Raw genomic sequence first — 14,966 nt, 5'->3', positions numbered from 1 at the left:
GACCTACAGTTTAAAGTGGGATCCGAACCACTTGTGCCTCCACCGGGTATCGAACCCGGGACCCCTTGATTACAAGGCAATGACGTTACCACTGCGCCATAAGGGAGGCCCAGAACCCATAAGAATTTATGTGTTTCTGGACTTTTAACAACACTGCATTAATCTCGTAATCATTTAATGGTGTTTATTAGGTTCTAAGAAAGGAAATAAAATATATGTACTGAAGCTCATACGAAAGGAAACGTAATACAAAAAAAAAAAACTGTAAACACACTTAAAATTCTCTTCATTTAAAATTCAATATAACTTTTGTGTCCAAAAATAGCAAACATTTTGTGTAGAAAAAATATACAAATACTAATCATCTTATACCGTAAATAGTGTCATTATCATTAAACTGTAAATAAATATGGCAGCTGATATTTTGCAAACTATCATTAAAAAAATTGCCAAAATTGTGCTACAAAGACTGCAAAAAAATATTTTAAGTTACAATTAAAGAGTACATGCAGAATGTCTTATATCAATGGAAGAAAAGTTACTGAAAATATTATGGTTTCATTACCACACTCAACAAACATTTCCACGTTAAGTTCGTATATACAGTATCAGAAACAGAAAAACGTATATTTACGTATAATTATTTGTTTTAATCAAGCTGTTCAAATATTTTACAGGGACGTTAACTAGAAAAGCCGTTCTATAAAGAAACACATGTCTGTATGTATGGCGCCAGAAACCATGCAAGCAATTTTAAGCATTTTTTTTATTTTAAAAAAATAGATTTAAATAAAACAAATCCAATTTAAATAAAAAGAATATCAAAAATGATTTTTATCCACCCAGCTTGTGACTGTCCCTTCATAAATTCCATCTGATCATTACTCCTCATCGTCGCGATTAACCAAAAGTGGCATATAGGCGACGAGAAAAATCAAATAAGCAAATATAGAATTACATACGTTGATCTAGTTTTTTATTTCTGGGGGACTGGAGAAACTTTTGTCTTCTCGTTTAGTATCTAAAAAACTAAAAGTTAAAATATACAAAACAGTAATTTTGCCTGTAATATTATATAGATGCGAAACTTGGTCCCTTACATTGAAAGAGGAACATAAATTGAGAGTATTGGAAAATAATATCCTTGGAAAAATATTTGGGCCTAAAAGGGATGAGGAGACAGGTGAGTGGAGAAGGTTACGTAATTTAGAACTACATAATTTGTATTCATGTCCAGACATTATTAGAATGATTAAATCAAGAAGACTTAGGTGGGCAGGCCATGTGGCACGAATGGGAGAGGAAAGAGGAGTTTACAGGATTCTTGTTGGGAAGCCTGATGGTAAGAGACCAGTAGGTAGACGAAGACGAAGATGGATAGATAATGTTGAGATGGACCTAAACGAAATTAGTAGAGATGGAAAATAATATATAGATCTTGTTCAGGATAGGGACAGATGGAAGGCCTGTGTTGCTGCAGCTATGAACCTTCGGGTTCAAGAAGGCTAGAGAGTTAGTTAGTTTGGGGACTAGACCTTCAAAGTGGAATCCGAACCACTGTATACCTCCACCACGAAAAAAACAAAAAACAAGTAGGTTTTGATTATACAGTGGAGTGGTAGCATTAATAGATTTTTGTGAAATAGAAGTAGTTCTACTTTATTTGTATTAGCAATAATTACAGAAAGTCTGAGAATTCATTTCCTCAGGCGAGATGTCCACAAGCATGGTAAATATTTGACCTAGAATGCTCTCGCTTTCAGCCCAGCAGTTAACGTTGTTGCCTTGTAACCCACAAGCCCAGGATTAGATTTGCGGTGTCGACTTATTTTAGGGTCTAATAAATAAATACTGATTAATGTGTTGTTATAAAGTTAGTTTTATTATTTTACTACGTGAAAACTGAATGCTCGAACGTTAAATCCGACAATGCATGATTGTATACTAAATCTGAAGATTGGCGATATTAGCACACAGTTATAAAGTTTCAGAAGAAGACTTATTTGTGCGTTAAATATATATTCCGAAGGTTTTATTGTGATGGGCTCAAAGTGTGCCATCTTCAAACTCTTGAACAGATTTCGCTCAAATACCAGTCTTTCAAGTTATATTCGAATGTCGGTCGGAAGCCTTTAAACGCACTGCAACCACGGAGATAACAGATTTGATGACTTACCTGCCCTCTTTTAAACACCTTCGAAAGCTTCATCGCTCGATCGAATAAAGCTCGAACAGGTAAAACGAGCGACATAAGCTCCAAGCCCATTAGTACACGTAGTACACTGTGGTAGTGGATCCTCAATTACGGATCTGGAGGTGAAAGATGCACTGAAATTGAACTTAAGTAAACATAGTAATTATCTCCATGTTGACATGTATTTTAGTAGTACCAATACAGTGATATATGAAAATTAAACAGATGATTGTGGGCTGAAACTGCCAGGACGGATTTTTTTATTGATTGTTATATTAAAATGTTATTCCATTGCAAACGCTCGAGTGTGGGAAAGATGATCAAGTGAAAGTCGTCCAATGCAGTACTGTACCCCACACTATAGTTCTAAGGTTTCATTGTCAAATGGTACCATAACACTCCGTTTAGTAAGTTACAAATATGTAGGTATGGTATGTGGGGTACGGTTGGTGGACTACTATGTTATCCTCCCAGCTAGATCCGAGGGATCCGCTGACCGACTACAGGTGCGGTCCTCCATTCATATTGGGGGTTAGGCGTAGAGCTGACAACTCTGCACTGTAAAAAGACATGTCAAGAAACAGCAATGTGAGGCCATGGATGTTCCCAAGGTAAAATATTCCGGAGGTGAAATAGTTCCACATTCGGATCTCCGGGTGGGGACTACTTTGGGAGGTCCCTGGACTAAGGATAAGATCTACATTAGGAATAAAGATATTAAATTAGGCACCTGGAATATTCTGAGCCTTTACCGGCATGGGGCATTTCAGTGTACAGTTAATGAGATAGTTAAGTATAAATTAGATGTAGTAGCTGTCCAGGAAGTTAGGTGGCCAGGAGAAGGGAATTGTAAAACTAAAAATTATACTTACTTCTATGGTGGTACTGAAAATCATAATTTTGGAACAGGCTTTTTCATAAATAATAGAATTATCTCGGCTCTTAAAACAATAGAATTTATTAATGATAGGATATCATATGCAGTTTTACAGTGTAGCTGGTGTTAATTATTTTAATAAACATAGATGCACCAACGGAAGATAAAGATGATAATACTAAAGATGATTTCTATACAGAGTTAGAACAGGTCTTTGATAAATTTTCTCAGTATGATATGAAAATTCTGTAATGAACAGATTGGCAAAGAAGAGACATTTAAACCCACGATTGATAAAGAAAGTCTTCATGAATTAAGTAATGATAATGGTATAAGATTGATTACTTTTGCAACCTCAAAGAATTTAATTGTGAAAAGTACCACTTTTAAACAAATTTATCCATAAATATACCTGGTCTTCTCCAGATGGTAAAACTCATAATCAGATAGATCATATTCTCATTGACAAGAGAAGGCATACAAGTATAATTGACGTTCGTACACATAGAGGTGCTGACTGTGCCAGTGACCATTATTTAGTAATTGCTAAATTAAGAGAAAGACTCGCAGTGATAAATCATAAGCAACAAAATCTAAAAGTTATAAAATGTCAAATTCATAAATTAATTTGTTTAATATGGAATAAAGAAGAAATCCCTCAACAGTGGAAAGAATCAATAATTGTTCCTATGTTTTAAAAAGGTGATAAAATTAACTGAAATAATTACCGTGGAATTTCTCTACTCTCAACAACATATAAAATATTATCTAACATTCTTTTAACAAGACTAACCCCATATGCCAATGAAATTATAGGTGATAATTAAATTAATGTGGATTTAAACGTAACAGATCAACTACAGATCAAATTTTTCACATCAGACAGACACTTGAAAAAAAGTGGGAATATAATCAAAATATCCATCAGCTATTCATTGATTTCAAAAAACCATATGATTCGGTCAAAAGAGATAAATTATATAATATATTAGTAGAGTTTGGAATACCTAAGAGGCTTGTTAGTATGATAAAAGTATGCACCAGTGAAACAGAAAGTAAAATTCCTGTGGGTATTAATGTGTCTGACAAATTTACAATTTATGATGGGTTAAAACAAGGAGATGCATTATCTCCATTGCTCTTTAATTTTGCCTTAGAATATTCTGTTAGGAAGGTAAAAGAAACTAAAGAAGGACTAAAATTAAATGGTGTGACTCAGTTGTTAGCATATGCAGATGATGTAGACTTACTGGGGGATGATGTGAATACAATTAAGAATAATGCTAAAATATTTTTCAAATCTGCTAGAGAGATAGGTTTGGAAGTTAACAAAGAGAAAACTAAATATATGCTTACAGGCCGAAACCAAGTGTTAAGTAATAATCAAAATCTAATTATTGATAACAACTCGTTTGAACCAGTTTCCAAATTCAAATACTTAGGAGTAATATTAACAAGTTAAAATTATATTAAAGAGGAAATAAAAAGTAGGCTTAATTCAGGAAATGCATGTTACTTCTCTCTTCATAAACTTTTGTCTTCTCGTTTAATATCTAAGAAACTAAAAGTTAAAATATACAAAACAGTAATTTTGCCTGTAGTATTATATGGGTGTGAAACTTGGTCCCTTACATTGAAAGAGGAACATAAATTGAGAGTATTTGAAAATAAGATCCTTAGGAAAATATTTGGACCTAAAAGGAATGAGGAGACAGGTGAGTGGAGAAGGTTACATAATTAGAACTACATAATTTGTATTCATGTCCAGATGTTATTAGAATGAATAAATCAAGAAGACTTAGGTTGGCAGGCCATGTGGCACGAATGGGAGAGGAAAGAGGAGTTTACAGGATTCTTGTTGGGAAACATGGTAAGAGACCTGTAGGAAGACCAAGTCGAAGATGGAGGGACAACGTTGAGATGGACCTAAAGGAAATCGGTAGGGATGGAAAAGAGTATATAGATCTTGCTCAAGATAGGGACAGATTGAAGGTTTGGGTTGCTGCAGCTATGAACCTTCGGGTTTAAGAATGCTAGAGAGTTAGTTAGTTAGTTAGTTCGTAGAATCATATGTTAATGAAGAATTGGTTGGTGATTGGATTAGGTTTTTTCCTTTCTTTTCTGCCACATTATGTATTCGCTGCAATGAAGATAAGTGATAATATGACGAAAGAACATCCATGACCAAGCCGGGAATCGAAGCCAGGTTAATTGGCTATTGTTGAAGTAGCTATGTCCATTACCTTATCATAATATGTTTTAGGATTAATAAAGATTGTTTTTATTTAGAGCCGCGGTTGTCTAATATGTAGGGCGTCTGACTGCCACACGGTAGATTCTGGATTCGATTCCCGTGGTGGGTGATCTAATGCCGGATTTTTTTCGGGCATAAAGCAGATCTGGGGCTCACCCAGCCCGAAATCTATGAATATCTGGGGGTAAAGACGGCTGGAGCGTGCTGCTGATCACATGACACTAAAAGATGGCAGAGATCGAGAATGTGTGGGGCCCTACCCTCCAAATTTCTAAATGTGCTTTCATGGCAAGGTGCTATATGCACGGCATATGAACTTTACCTTTTACATTTTATTTGGTGAAATCTGTTAACACCACTTTCTAGCTATTTAAGAATAGATCTACAAATTTGTAAAGTAATATAGAAAACTACCGTGCACTGTAACAGTATTGAAACATTAATTAATACGATACACAGTTCAATACTGATCCTTAAATATTTTGAGTTTATGGAGTAGGAACATGCATTTGGTTTCCACTTTGAGCAGATTTTGAATAGTCTTCTTATTTACTATACGAGGGGAAGTCAGAAAGCAAGGTTCTCTAATTGATATCTAATTATATCTGTATTCCAGTCGTGGTGATTCTTGACTAAGATGAAACTTAGATTTTGATTTGTAGATGGCAGCGGTTTTCAACATCAGTTACACTTGAATTTTGAAAAAATACATATTGAAAATTACTACTACACTGAATATCAGATATTAGTCTAATTAGAAAGCCATATTTTCTGACTTCCCCTAGATTGAGGTTCAGCAGCCTTTTTCTACTCTACAACTAACTCATTTCATTACAAGAATGAAACAATAAATGTTTGTATTTATATACATTCAGTGTCGATTAGCATTGGACTAACAAGTGTATAGTTATAGATCGGTTAGTTCATCGAACTATCCAACCTAACTATTTCCTATTTTGGGGGGAGCAGGAAAATAGGCTCTGTCCGAAAGGTACAAAGTATAGACTTGAAGTATAGTTTTGCCGGAAGTGACGTCACCTAGTACAGTTCGAAAGCGCCAAGAACAGAAGTACGCAAGTACACGGCGTGCAGTACAGATGGTGGTGACTAGGTCACGTGGTTTCCACACTCGCTGTTCATTTGTTTAAAATCACGGAGGTAGAAAGCGAATAGCACATGTAGATTTACGTTATTGGCCAGCAAGTTGTTGGTTATAGTTCTTCTAATGTGTGGAAATTTATGTGTACGAGCATTTGAAAATGCTATGTGATTTCTATTGTGAGAAACAAGTTTTTACACGGCGAGGAAAACAACGAGTACTCAGTTTTATCTACTGATCGTATTTGGCGCTGCAGTCGAAGTGCAATTCGAAAGACAACACTTCCAGTCCACGACTTCAAGACCGCACTCCAAGACCATACTCGGAGGATGCTCGCTTCAAGTACGGTCTTGCACCTTTCGGACACGGCCATAGTATCCTTGCCTTGACTCATCTCACTCAACAGGTCGTTAGGTGCCGGAGCTTGCCCCAAGTTGATAGCTTCCTGGGGATGAGGCCTTGCTCGAAAAGGTTTATGATCCATTAGCATATATCTGAATAACGTGGATTTAAGAGGATATATAAAACATAGGATATTTTGATCACCCAGTAGAAACTTAAGTCTAAAACTCAAAACAAACTTTGTCACTTTTTCCTTTACCTAGAGAAAGCTTCACCACTACTGCCAGCAAATTTGGAATAAATGCAAGCCCATAAAAACATTATTATTTTATTTCGAACAATATAAATATATAAATTCCATTTCTGCTTAAATAAAGGGGGTTAACATATTTACATCTTCACTTATAATCATTGATAAATCCATGATTTTTGTAACCATGCTTATTTATGGTACACTGTTAAAAAAAATGGTGTTAAATTTGACACAAAGGTGTGTGCCCAGAGCTTTAACCTCAATGACGTTGAAATAACACAGATCGATGGTTGTAATTAACACCATTTTCACACCAATGAGCAAAATGTAGTGTGGACCTCGTTGGACCATTGCTTGTGTCTCATGAACACCAGTGATCTTTTTTTGTCCAATAGTAACACCATTAGGTAAGCCTGGTTTCATGACATGAAACACTACATATGTTGACAAAGTCAGTCTATATTTCAGTAAAAAACACTTAAAAATGTGACGTTTCAACCCTCTATCAGGGTCTTCCTCAAACTTGAAATCAAAGTAAAATGAAAAAAAAACTTACTTTATGTTTTTCTTACTGAAATATAGACTGCCTTGGTCAGCATATGTACTGGCTTTTTCAGTGATTTTCGAGTGTATCACAGAGAAAATATGCAGACTACGAAAGAGGGATACATACAAAGATGTAACAAGGAGGCACGAGATGGGAAATGGCTGTGAGTGTTACAATTTCACATGTTCTGTCTCTTACACACTGCAGTAATCATGCACGGCTTGTTATACATGTCATCAACTGATACAACCTCTCATGTCCATAACTTATCAAGCAAAACTACGCAGCAATTTATTATTTGAAACTAAACCAATACCGTACTCCGCCTAACAACAATTAACTAGATTCACTTGAAACAATCCCAAAAATCACCTAGGAATTGACTTTCACAAATTATAAATTGTGTCTCTGAAGCCAGCAATATTCTTGTGTAAACTACCTAGAAATTCTTTCGTGTTGCTTTTGTTAATGTCTTCAGAATTGAAATAGTTCTCCCACATCTCCACTTCTTTACCACTTTCACCTGTTTTCTTATTCCCGCTGGGTCTCTGTTCGAGAATCTCGTGGGTATTGAACGGACTGTCTCCCAGGTACCCATTGTCCTCCACGTTTGGCTCATACTCGTGGATTCTGTAGCCCTGGTCGTGCTGCTTTCCGTAGCTAGGAGTCTGGTACAGTGCGCTTGCGTGAGGCTGGCTCCTGTAATCTGTTTCTTCCTTCTCCTCCCTGTAATGATGGCTGTGATGAGGATCTCTGTACTCTTGTTGGTGCGTTCCCTCTGGTTTGGAAACATCCGCTGGTTTTGCACTTTTGTGTCCCTTGTGTTTGTGGGAGTGCGTTGAAGAGTAATACTGTGGTATAGTGTACGACGAAGTGTGGTGTTCTGACTGTGTGTGTTTGTAGCTTTGGCCTGAAACGTAATCTTTGGGTGGTGTGTACTTGTGGCTTTGTGACGAAGAGTGGTAATCAGGTGCGGAGTGTTTGTTGCTTTGAGAAGAAGAGTGATGATCAGGTACGGAGTGCTTGTGGCTTTGAGACGAAGAGTAGTAATCAGGTATGGAGTGCTTGTGGCTTTGAGACGAAGAGTGGTAATCAGGTACGGAGTGCTCGTGGCTTTGAGACGAAGATTGGTAATCAGGTACGGTGTGCTTGTGGCTTTGAGACGAAGAGTGGTAATCAGGTACGGAGTGCTTGTGGCTTTGTGAAGAAGCATGATATTCAGGTACTGAGTGCTTGTGGCTTTGAGAAGAAGAATGATACTCAGCAGGCACAGAGTGCTTGTGACTATGTGACGAAGAGTAATAATCAGGTACAGAGTGCTTGTGACTTTGAGACGAAGAGTGATAGTCAGGTACTGAGTGCTTGTGGCTTGACGATGAAATATGATAATCAGGGAAGGAGTACTTGTGGTTGTGCGACGAGTGATGATTGTATCCAGAATGCTTATGGCCGTGCGATGAAGAGTGATGATCTGGAGCTGCGTGTTTATAGCTTGACGATGAAGAATGATAATCAGGTAGTGAGTGTTTGTTGCTTTGCAACGAACTATATTGCTTGGGTGGACTGTACTTGTAGTTTTGTTGCGAAGCGTATTCTGTGGGTACTTCGTATTTGTAACGTCCGGATGAAGTATAGCGGGTGGGTACTTCAGACGGGTACTCATCCTTTATTTTATACTGTGAGGACACGTGCACTTCCATTGGTTTAACCCTGGCAGGCTTAGCCTGTACCGGAGGGGATGCTGGGAACTGTATGGGACCTACATTTTGAGCTTGGTTTTGCTTTTGTTTCCTGTGTCCTCTACTGCTACCACGAGATCTACCGCGCTGGTAAGCATACTGGCGATAGTGAGTATTTTGTTCTTGAACTTCCGGAGCATGTCTTGATTCCTGGACCTCAGTAATGCTATTTCCCGTTCTGTATCCATCTTGGAAAAGACTTGATCCCTTCAGACTGTCGCTGTCAGTGACTTTGTGATGGCGATGTAACGTACGGTGCTTGTGTTTGTGGTTGTGCTCGTGCATATGATGATAGTCATGATTGTGCAGAACGCTGTCAGGATTGTGGATCACAATCACGACTTTCCTGCAAGATATAAAGAAGATTAGATTGTTATTATCCTAGATCTATATCAACATCGTGAGATAATGTATGACCTCTGTTGTTTTAATTTGAACATTTTTCATTAATAACTATTTCTATAGAGTCTGTTTAAAATGCAATTATGGAATAGAATCCAGAACTCACAACATAGTTTGATTTATGTAAAATTGTATCCATACATGGAAAGCAACCTTGTGTACAAAGGGTGGCTGGCCTTCGATGAAGACACACAAATTTCAGCCTTTCCACGTATTACTTCCTAGGCTGCATTGCAAGTCTAGAAGACTAAAAGCTGGTTTACATTGGTAGGGTGAGCGGGAGAGTTACTGGCCTGTCTGCTCGACTCGACCCTCCTATGGCGAGTCGCTGTATAGACTCCAGCAAAGTGGGATAGTCGCTGCAGCGACAGAATGAACCATCGACGTCGTTGGCGATTTTTTTAAAAAAGTTCTGAAACAGTTTACACACTTTTTTTTCACGAGAAGTGAATACAATAATGCAGGAGGACATGTCTGGAAAGAAAACCAATTTCCTTATTTTTTTTCTATTTTCGATCGTTCTTGGTTGTATAGAACGTAATTTACTTATTTTTAATTTTACTTCTCCTACGCCAAATACATCAAGTCTCATCTCCTACACTTATAGCCTCATACGCCCGTAGTTTATTTTGTTTGTTCCTATAATCGACACATGGACATTGGACACTCACACAACACAGACTCCTTACTGTCCTCAGAAAGCGTTTACATTGACCGAGTGGTCGGTCGAGTTTAACCGCGAGTGAAAAGACCTATAGGAGAGGAAGCAACTTGGTCGAGTCGCTGTCCTTCGTGGACAGCCACTGTCTTGACTACTGGGGCACTACTGTCCTGACTACTGGAGCAAGTACTGGCTCCAGTACTCTTCCCAGTTGTTTACACGTGGAGAGCAGCTCGCTTGACCCTACTCACTTCAGCTATTATTTGGAGTCTTTCACTTAATGGCTGAAAAATAATGATGACAGAAGGGAATGGAAGAGTTCCAATTGTTGTCCTATCAAAGAGTTGAAATTCTCATAAGAAGTTAAGGTAACATAACGGATAAGAAGGGTCAATGAAAGACTTGGTACAGACGATAGATTGGTGAAGACTTCTGGAGAAACTAACGGAGTGAATATGGATAACCAACCAGAATATGTGCGAATAGAAACCTTTAGCTCACGAATTACAAGATTGAGAAGAAACTCAATTACCATGAGTATGCTTTGTGGAGTTAAATAATTACTAACTCAGTTATCAGTATACTTACTTTTTTGCTTGAGCTGCATTAATACTTCCTAGAGCAACCAACACTAACACTCCGAATGACTGAAAAAGAAAAGTTGAATTTGGTTAGAAATTATTAAATATCTACAACGTTCAATTAATGGGCTACCTTGTTATTCGTGAATATAATTAATGTTATATTTCGGAAATTTTCTTCCACGTAAGAAAATAAACTTCCAAATGTGAAACACAAAAGTGACAGACATTCTCTGCTCCCGCTAAATTTGAAACTGCGTACCCACTGCTACTAAATTTGAACTCGTGACTGTAGAGTACAAGTCGTTAACCTATCATGTATCAGAGTTCAAAAACAATGGATTTCATTGATTGATCGATTTGGATTATTTTACTTAGCTGTCCTGTCCCTTGTGGTTAATCGCGAAGATGAGAATGAGTGATGAGGTGATTAAATTGACGAAGGGACACTCGCAACGAAAACTCATTCCCAGGCAAGATTTCGAACCGGAGTTCCTGGCGTTGTAGAGCTCTGTGCTAACCACTCCGCCACGAGGTCGGCTCAAAGATAATGGAGAACAAATTTTACTATTATTAATGTTTATTTAAAGGTAAAATACCCAGCGTCGAATAACATGGGTACCTGGGGGAAACCCTGGGTGGTTAAGGCGGTCACATCACCCCCACTCACGACCGGATCAAGAAAGTGTGGGGCGTTACCCCCACAACCCCTATACGCCTTCATGGCGTGGTGCTATGCACAGGGGAGCACTTTACCTTTTACCTTTATATATAATTATATATTTACCATTTCTTGAAACTTGAAGAAGACAAGTAAAAGGTATGGTCATAGTAATGTCTTCTTTAATTGTTCATAAAATATCATTTTAAAGTTAATAAAGTACAGAAAAATATACTGTAATATTTACAGGACGCTAGTTAACGTTGTGTTTTTCTCCTCGGGAATGTAAACGTGAAATGTCTACAATTTCAAATCTATTAAATCAAACTTTATCCGTAAATGCTTTCAGGAATTCTTTCATTTAATCAGACTGTATCAGCTCGTACACGTGATTTCTGATTTGATTTCCCCTTTTTTATTACTTTGATTGATTAGATATCAATCGTGAGCGTCACTGAGCTTGTCAATGTTGAGAAAGTCCATTTCTCCGTTATTTTTTCTTTTGTCACAGCAACGACACGAACACGGAGAAAGCGAATTCGTGCGTGGATTGGGACGCTCCAAGAAATACGCAAGCACTTCAGAATCAAGTGATCTCGATTCTGTGACAATGAACTTTTTAATTTGCCCCAGCTACAATTACTTCAAATATTATCTCTTTCATTCGAACTGTTAAGGATCAATTGGTCCATTTTTACATGGGGGTTGCTTTAATTGTTGTGTGTTTTTTAAGGTTAACATTTGTACCTGATGTTCATAAGAGCGTGCGGAGCGGGGGAGTATATATTGTAGGAGAAAATATACATAATATTACAATTGAACTCTTCGATGGTGGCCGAGTGCGTTCAGTGGTCGACTCACGTGGTCAACCAACCTCCTCAATTTAATCTAATCATCATCCATTCTCATAGTCACGATTGTACAAAGGTGGAATGAAAGCAACACAAAATTTGAATAATACAAAAATTATACAATTTCTTGATGCCCTGTTTCAAGGAGGGGAAGGAGGAGGTGCATGAGACAGTGACCAAGTGACATTTCGTTTGTTAGATCTCTTAATTTCAAATAGCATTGGAAGTAACGGCTTTTGATTCTGGCCGCAATGTTCTAATTGTTGTCCGGGTCTTCCCGATTGCTTAGTGGTAACGATCTCGTCTTGTAAGCAAGGAGTCCCGGGTTCGATAACTGCTGGAGGTTCAAGGCACTGTGATTCATATTCCACTTTAAACTGGAGGCCCAGTCCCGATTAGCCTATCTGAGTATAAAGTGGAGTTAAAAACAAAATTGAACAAACACAAATGGTTGCCAAAAGCTATGAAAAATATAAAAACGATAAAAGAATTATTTGTACAAAAGTTTACTCTGAATAAAATACCTCTCGGACGATGTGTAATTCAGTCCTATACCAAATAAAATGTTCACGATACATAGTGGAATACATAATCATTACCAAGTAATTGCCAATCGCCTTTTTCTCTTTCACGCAATGAGAACTTCTAGAATTGAACGTCAAACAAACTGCTGACTATCTCTGCGCCAACATACGTCAAAATCCATCAATTAAAATCACCTAGGGTCCAATTGAAAAATTAATTTATATAGTCATGGGCAATTTACCGAGCAATGTTCATCCTAACATCCAGCTTAACATCTTGGCTGGTTTAAGCTCTGTGCGATTCAACCCTCTTGTGACACTCCTACATATAAAGTTGCTTGTCCCGGTATCGTTCAAAGTACTCGGGATTACGTTCTGTAGGCTGAATGTGTGAGTAGAGATAAAGTGTTTCTCGCAAACTGATTACTATATCTCCACTCACACTTTTATACTACAGAATGTAATCTCGAGTACTTTGAACGATCCCGGGATTTCGGGACAAGCAACTCTATTTGCAGGATCCCTGGATCGGGATTCCGAACTTTGAGGCAGATAAACCATATTTCTATCTTTTTCTTCACTTTTGGTCGTTCCACATGGCTACAAAATAAGAGTTCATACGTGCCGAAAGCGACAATGCATAACGAATGTATAATAGGCAGTCACAAAACACAATGGAAAGAAAGAAAAGAAAGCAAGTTTTGCAGAGGGTCGACGGTCTTGACACTATTCAAAATGTAACAATATCTTTATTGGGTCTTCTTACCTTATTTATTGGAATTACAAAACAAATTGTTGTAAACAATAGGCCTAACTGAAAAATTAGCCAACCTCCGTGGTTGAGTTGTTACTAGTGATACGACGCAAGGGGTTCAGGGTTCGAATCCTGGCCTGGGAATGTTTTCTTTTGTGAGTATTACTTCATCAATTTAATCATATCATCATTCATCCTCATCGTCGCGATTAGCCAAAAGTGACAGAAATGCGACGCTAAATAACAAAAATGAACAAGTGGCAAATTACAAGTAAAACGGGACCCCAAAACGCAGGGTAGGGAGCATAGCAGCCGTATTGTTGTCCTGTATTCGCCAGCGTAATGCCTCTGTAGTTGTAAGATAAAATGCAAAACGTTGAAGAAAGCATCAGGAAGAGTAATCGCTAAGCACAGATGGATGTAAATGGGAAATATGTCTCGAATTCGTAATACAGACAACCTATAATATCAAGTAATTTCGGGACGGAAGAAAGGAAGGGCCCACGATCCTATTTCAGCCTTCAAGTGTGTCGCACTCTTTCGCTACACGTTCGCGAAGCAACATTCGCTAACCATTCTGTCGTATATGTATTCAGAGGTTAATTGATTCACACACGTAGGTACTTCATGATATAAATATTAACACGAGGATACAAAATAACAACGATCTAATACTCAACTTGCAAGACCATTTCTAAGATGGCTGAACATATACTCTCATAAACCACAACTTTACAAACAATTGAATATCGATTCAGATATTATGCATACTTGACACATTCCTCCCAACAAAACATGTTATGGACATTCATTGACTGTTTCGGTCTCCAGCGAGTAGATCGACTTCCCCAATGAAGCCAGAAACTACTCATCTGTCGGCTACGTATTCCTTATGTGTAAATTTTGCATATGTTTATTTGAATATTCATTTTTTAAAATAAATGTTATTGTGAATGTTACTACGTTATCTGGTTTTTATCGCTGTCAAAATTTACCATCACAACTTTCGCGGAGAATAACAATACATTACCAAATTACTCTGATACCGCCTCAGACGTGGGACAAACCTTAAGATATTGGATGAAATATCGTAAGCATCAACGCTACCTGTCAGTCAACACTAAATAGAATTTCCACTGATTTAGTTCCATATAACTTACACTTCAAAGAAAAACTGATTCAGGTAGTAAGAATATTAATCTCCAGAAACTTTCCTTCAATTGCGTT

The 14,966-nt window shown here is 37.6% G+C and overlaps 2 protein-coding genes across 2 annotated transcripts in view; one reads left to right on the top strand and one right to left on the bottom strand.

The window, feature by feature from the left end:
- Positions 1–14,966, top strand: part of LOC145988309 (uncharacterized) — a 264,996-nt gene that overhangs the window by 162,610 nt on the left and 87,420 nt on the right. The gene's annotated exons all lie outside the window — the stretch shown is intronic.
- LOC145988306 (uncharacterized) overlaps positions 7,341–14,966 on the bottom strand; it is a 12,028-nt gene continuing 4,402 nt past the window's right edge. Inside the window, exons 2-3 of the mRNA XM_083123170.1 lie at positions 10,957–11,015; positions 7,341–9,651 (exon numbers count right to left, since the gene is read on the bottom strand). Coding sequence (XP_082979296.1) covers positions 7,953–9,651; positions 10,957–11,015 — 1,758 coding nt within the window. The 3' untranslated portion in view covers positions 7,341–7,952. The remainder of the gene's footprint in view (positions 9,652–10,956; positions 11,016–14,966) is intronic.

The sequence above is a fragment of the Lepisma saccharinum genome, chromosome 5 (assembly GCF_977018435.1).
Source record: "Lepisma saccharinum chromosome 5, izLepSacc3.1, whole genome shotgun sequence".
NCBI classification, from domain to species: Eukaryota; Metazoa; Arthropoda; class Insecta; order Zygentoma; family Lepismatidae; genus Lepisma; species Lepisma saccharinum.
The sequence above is the reverse complement of the archived record's forward strand: the minus strand, read 5'-3'. Positions and strand labels throughout refer to the sequence as shown.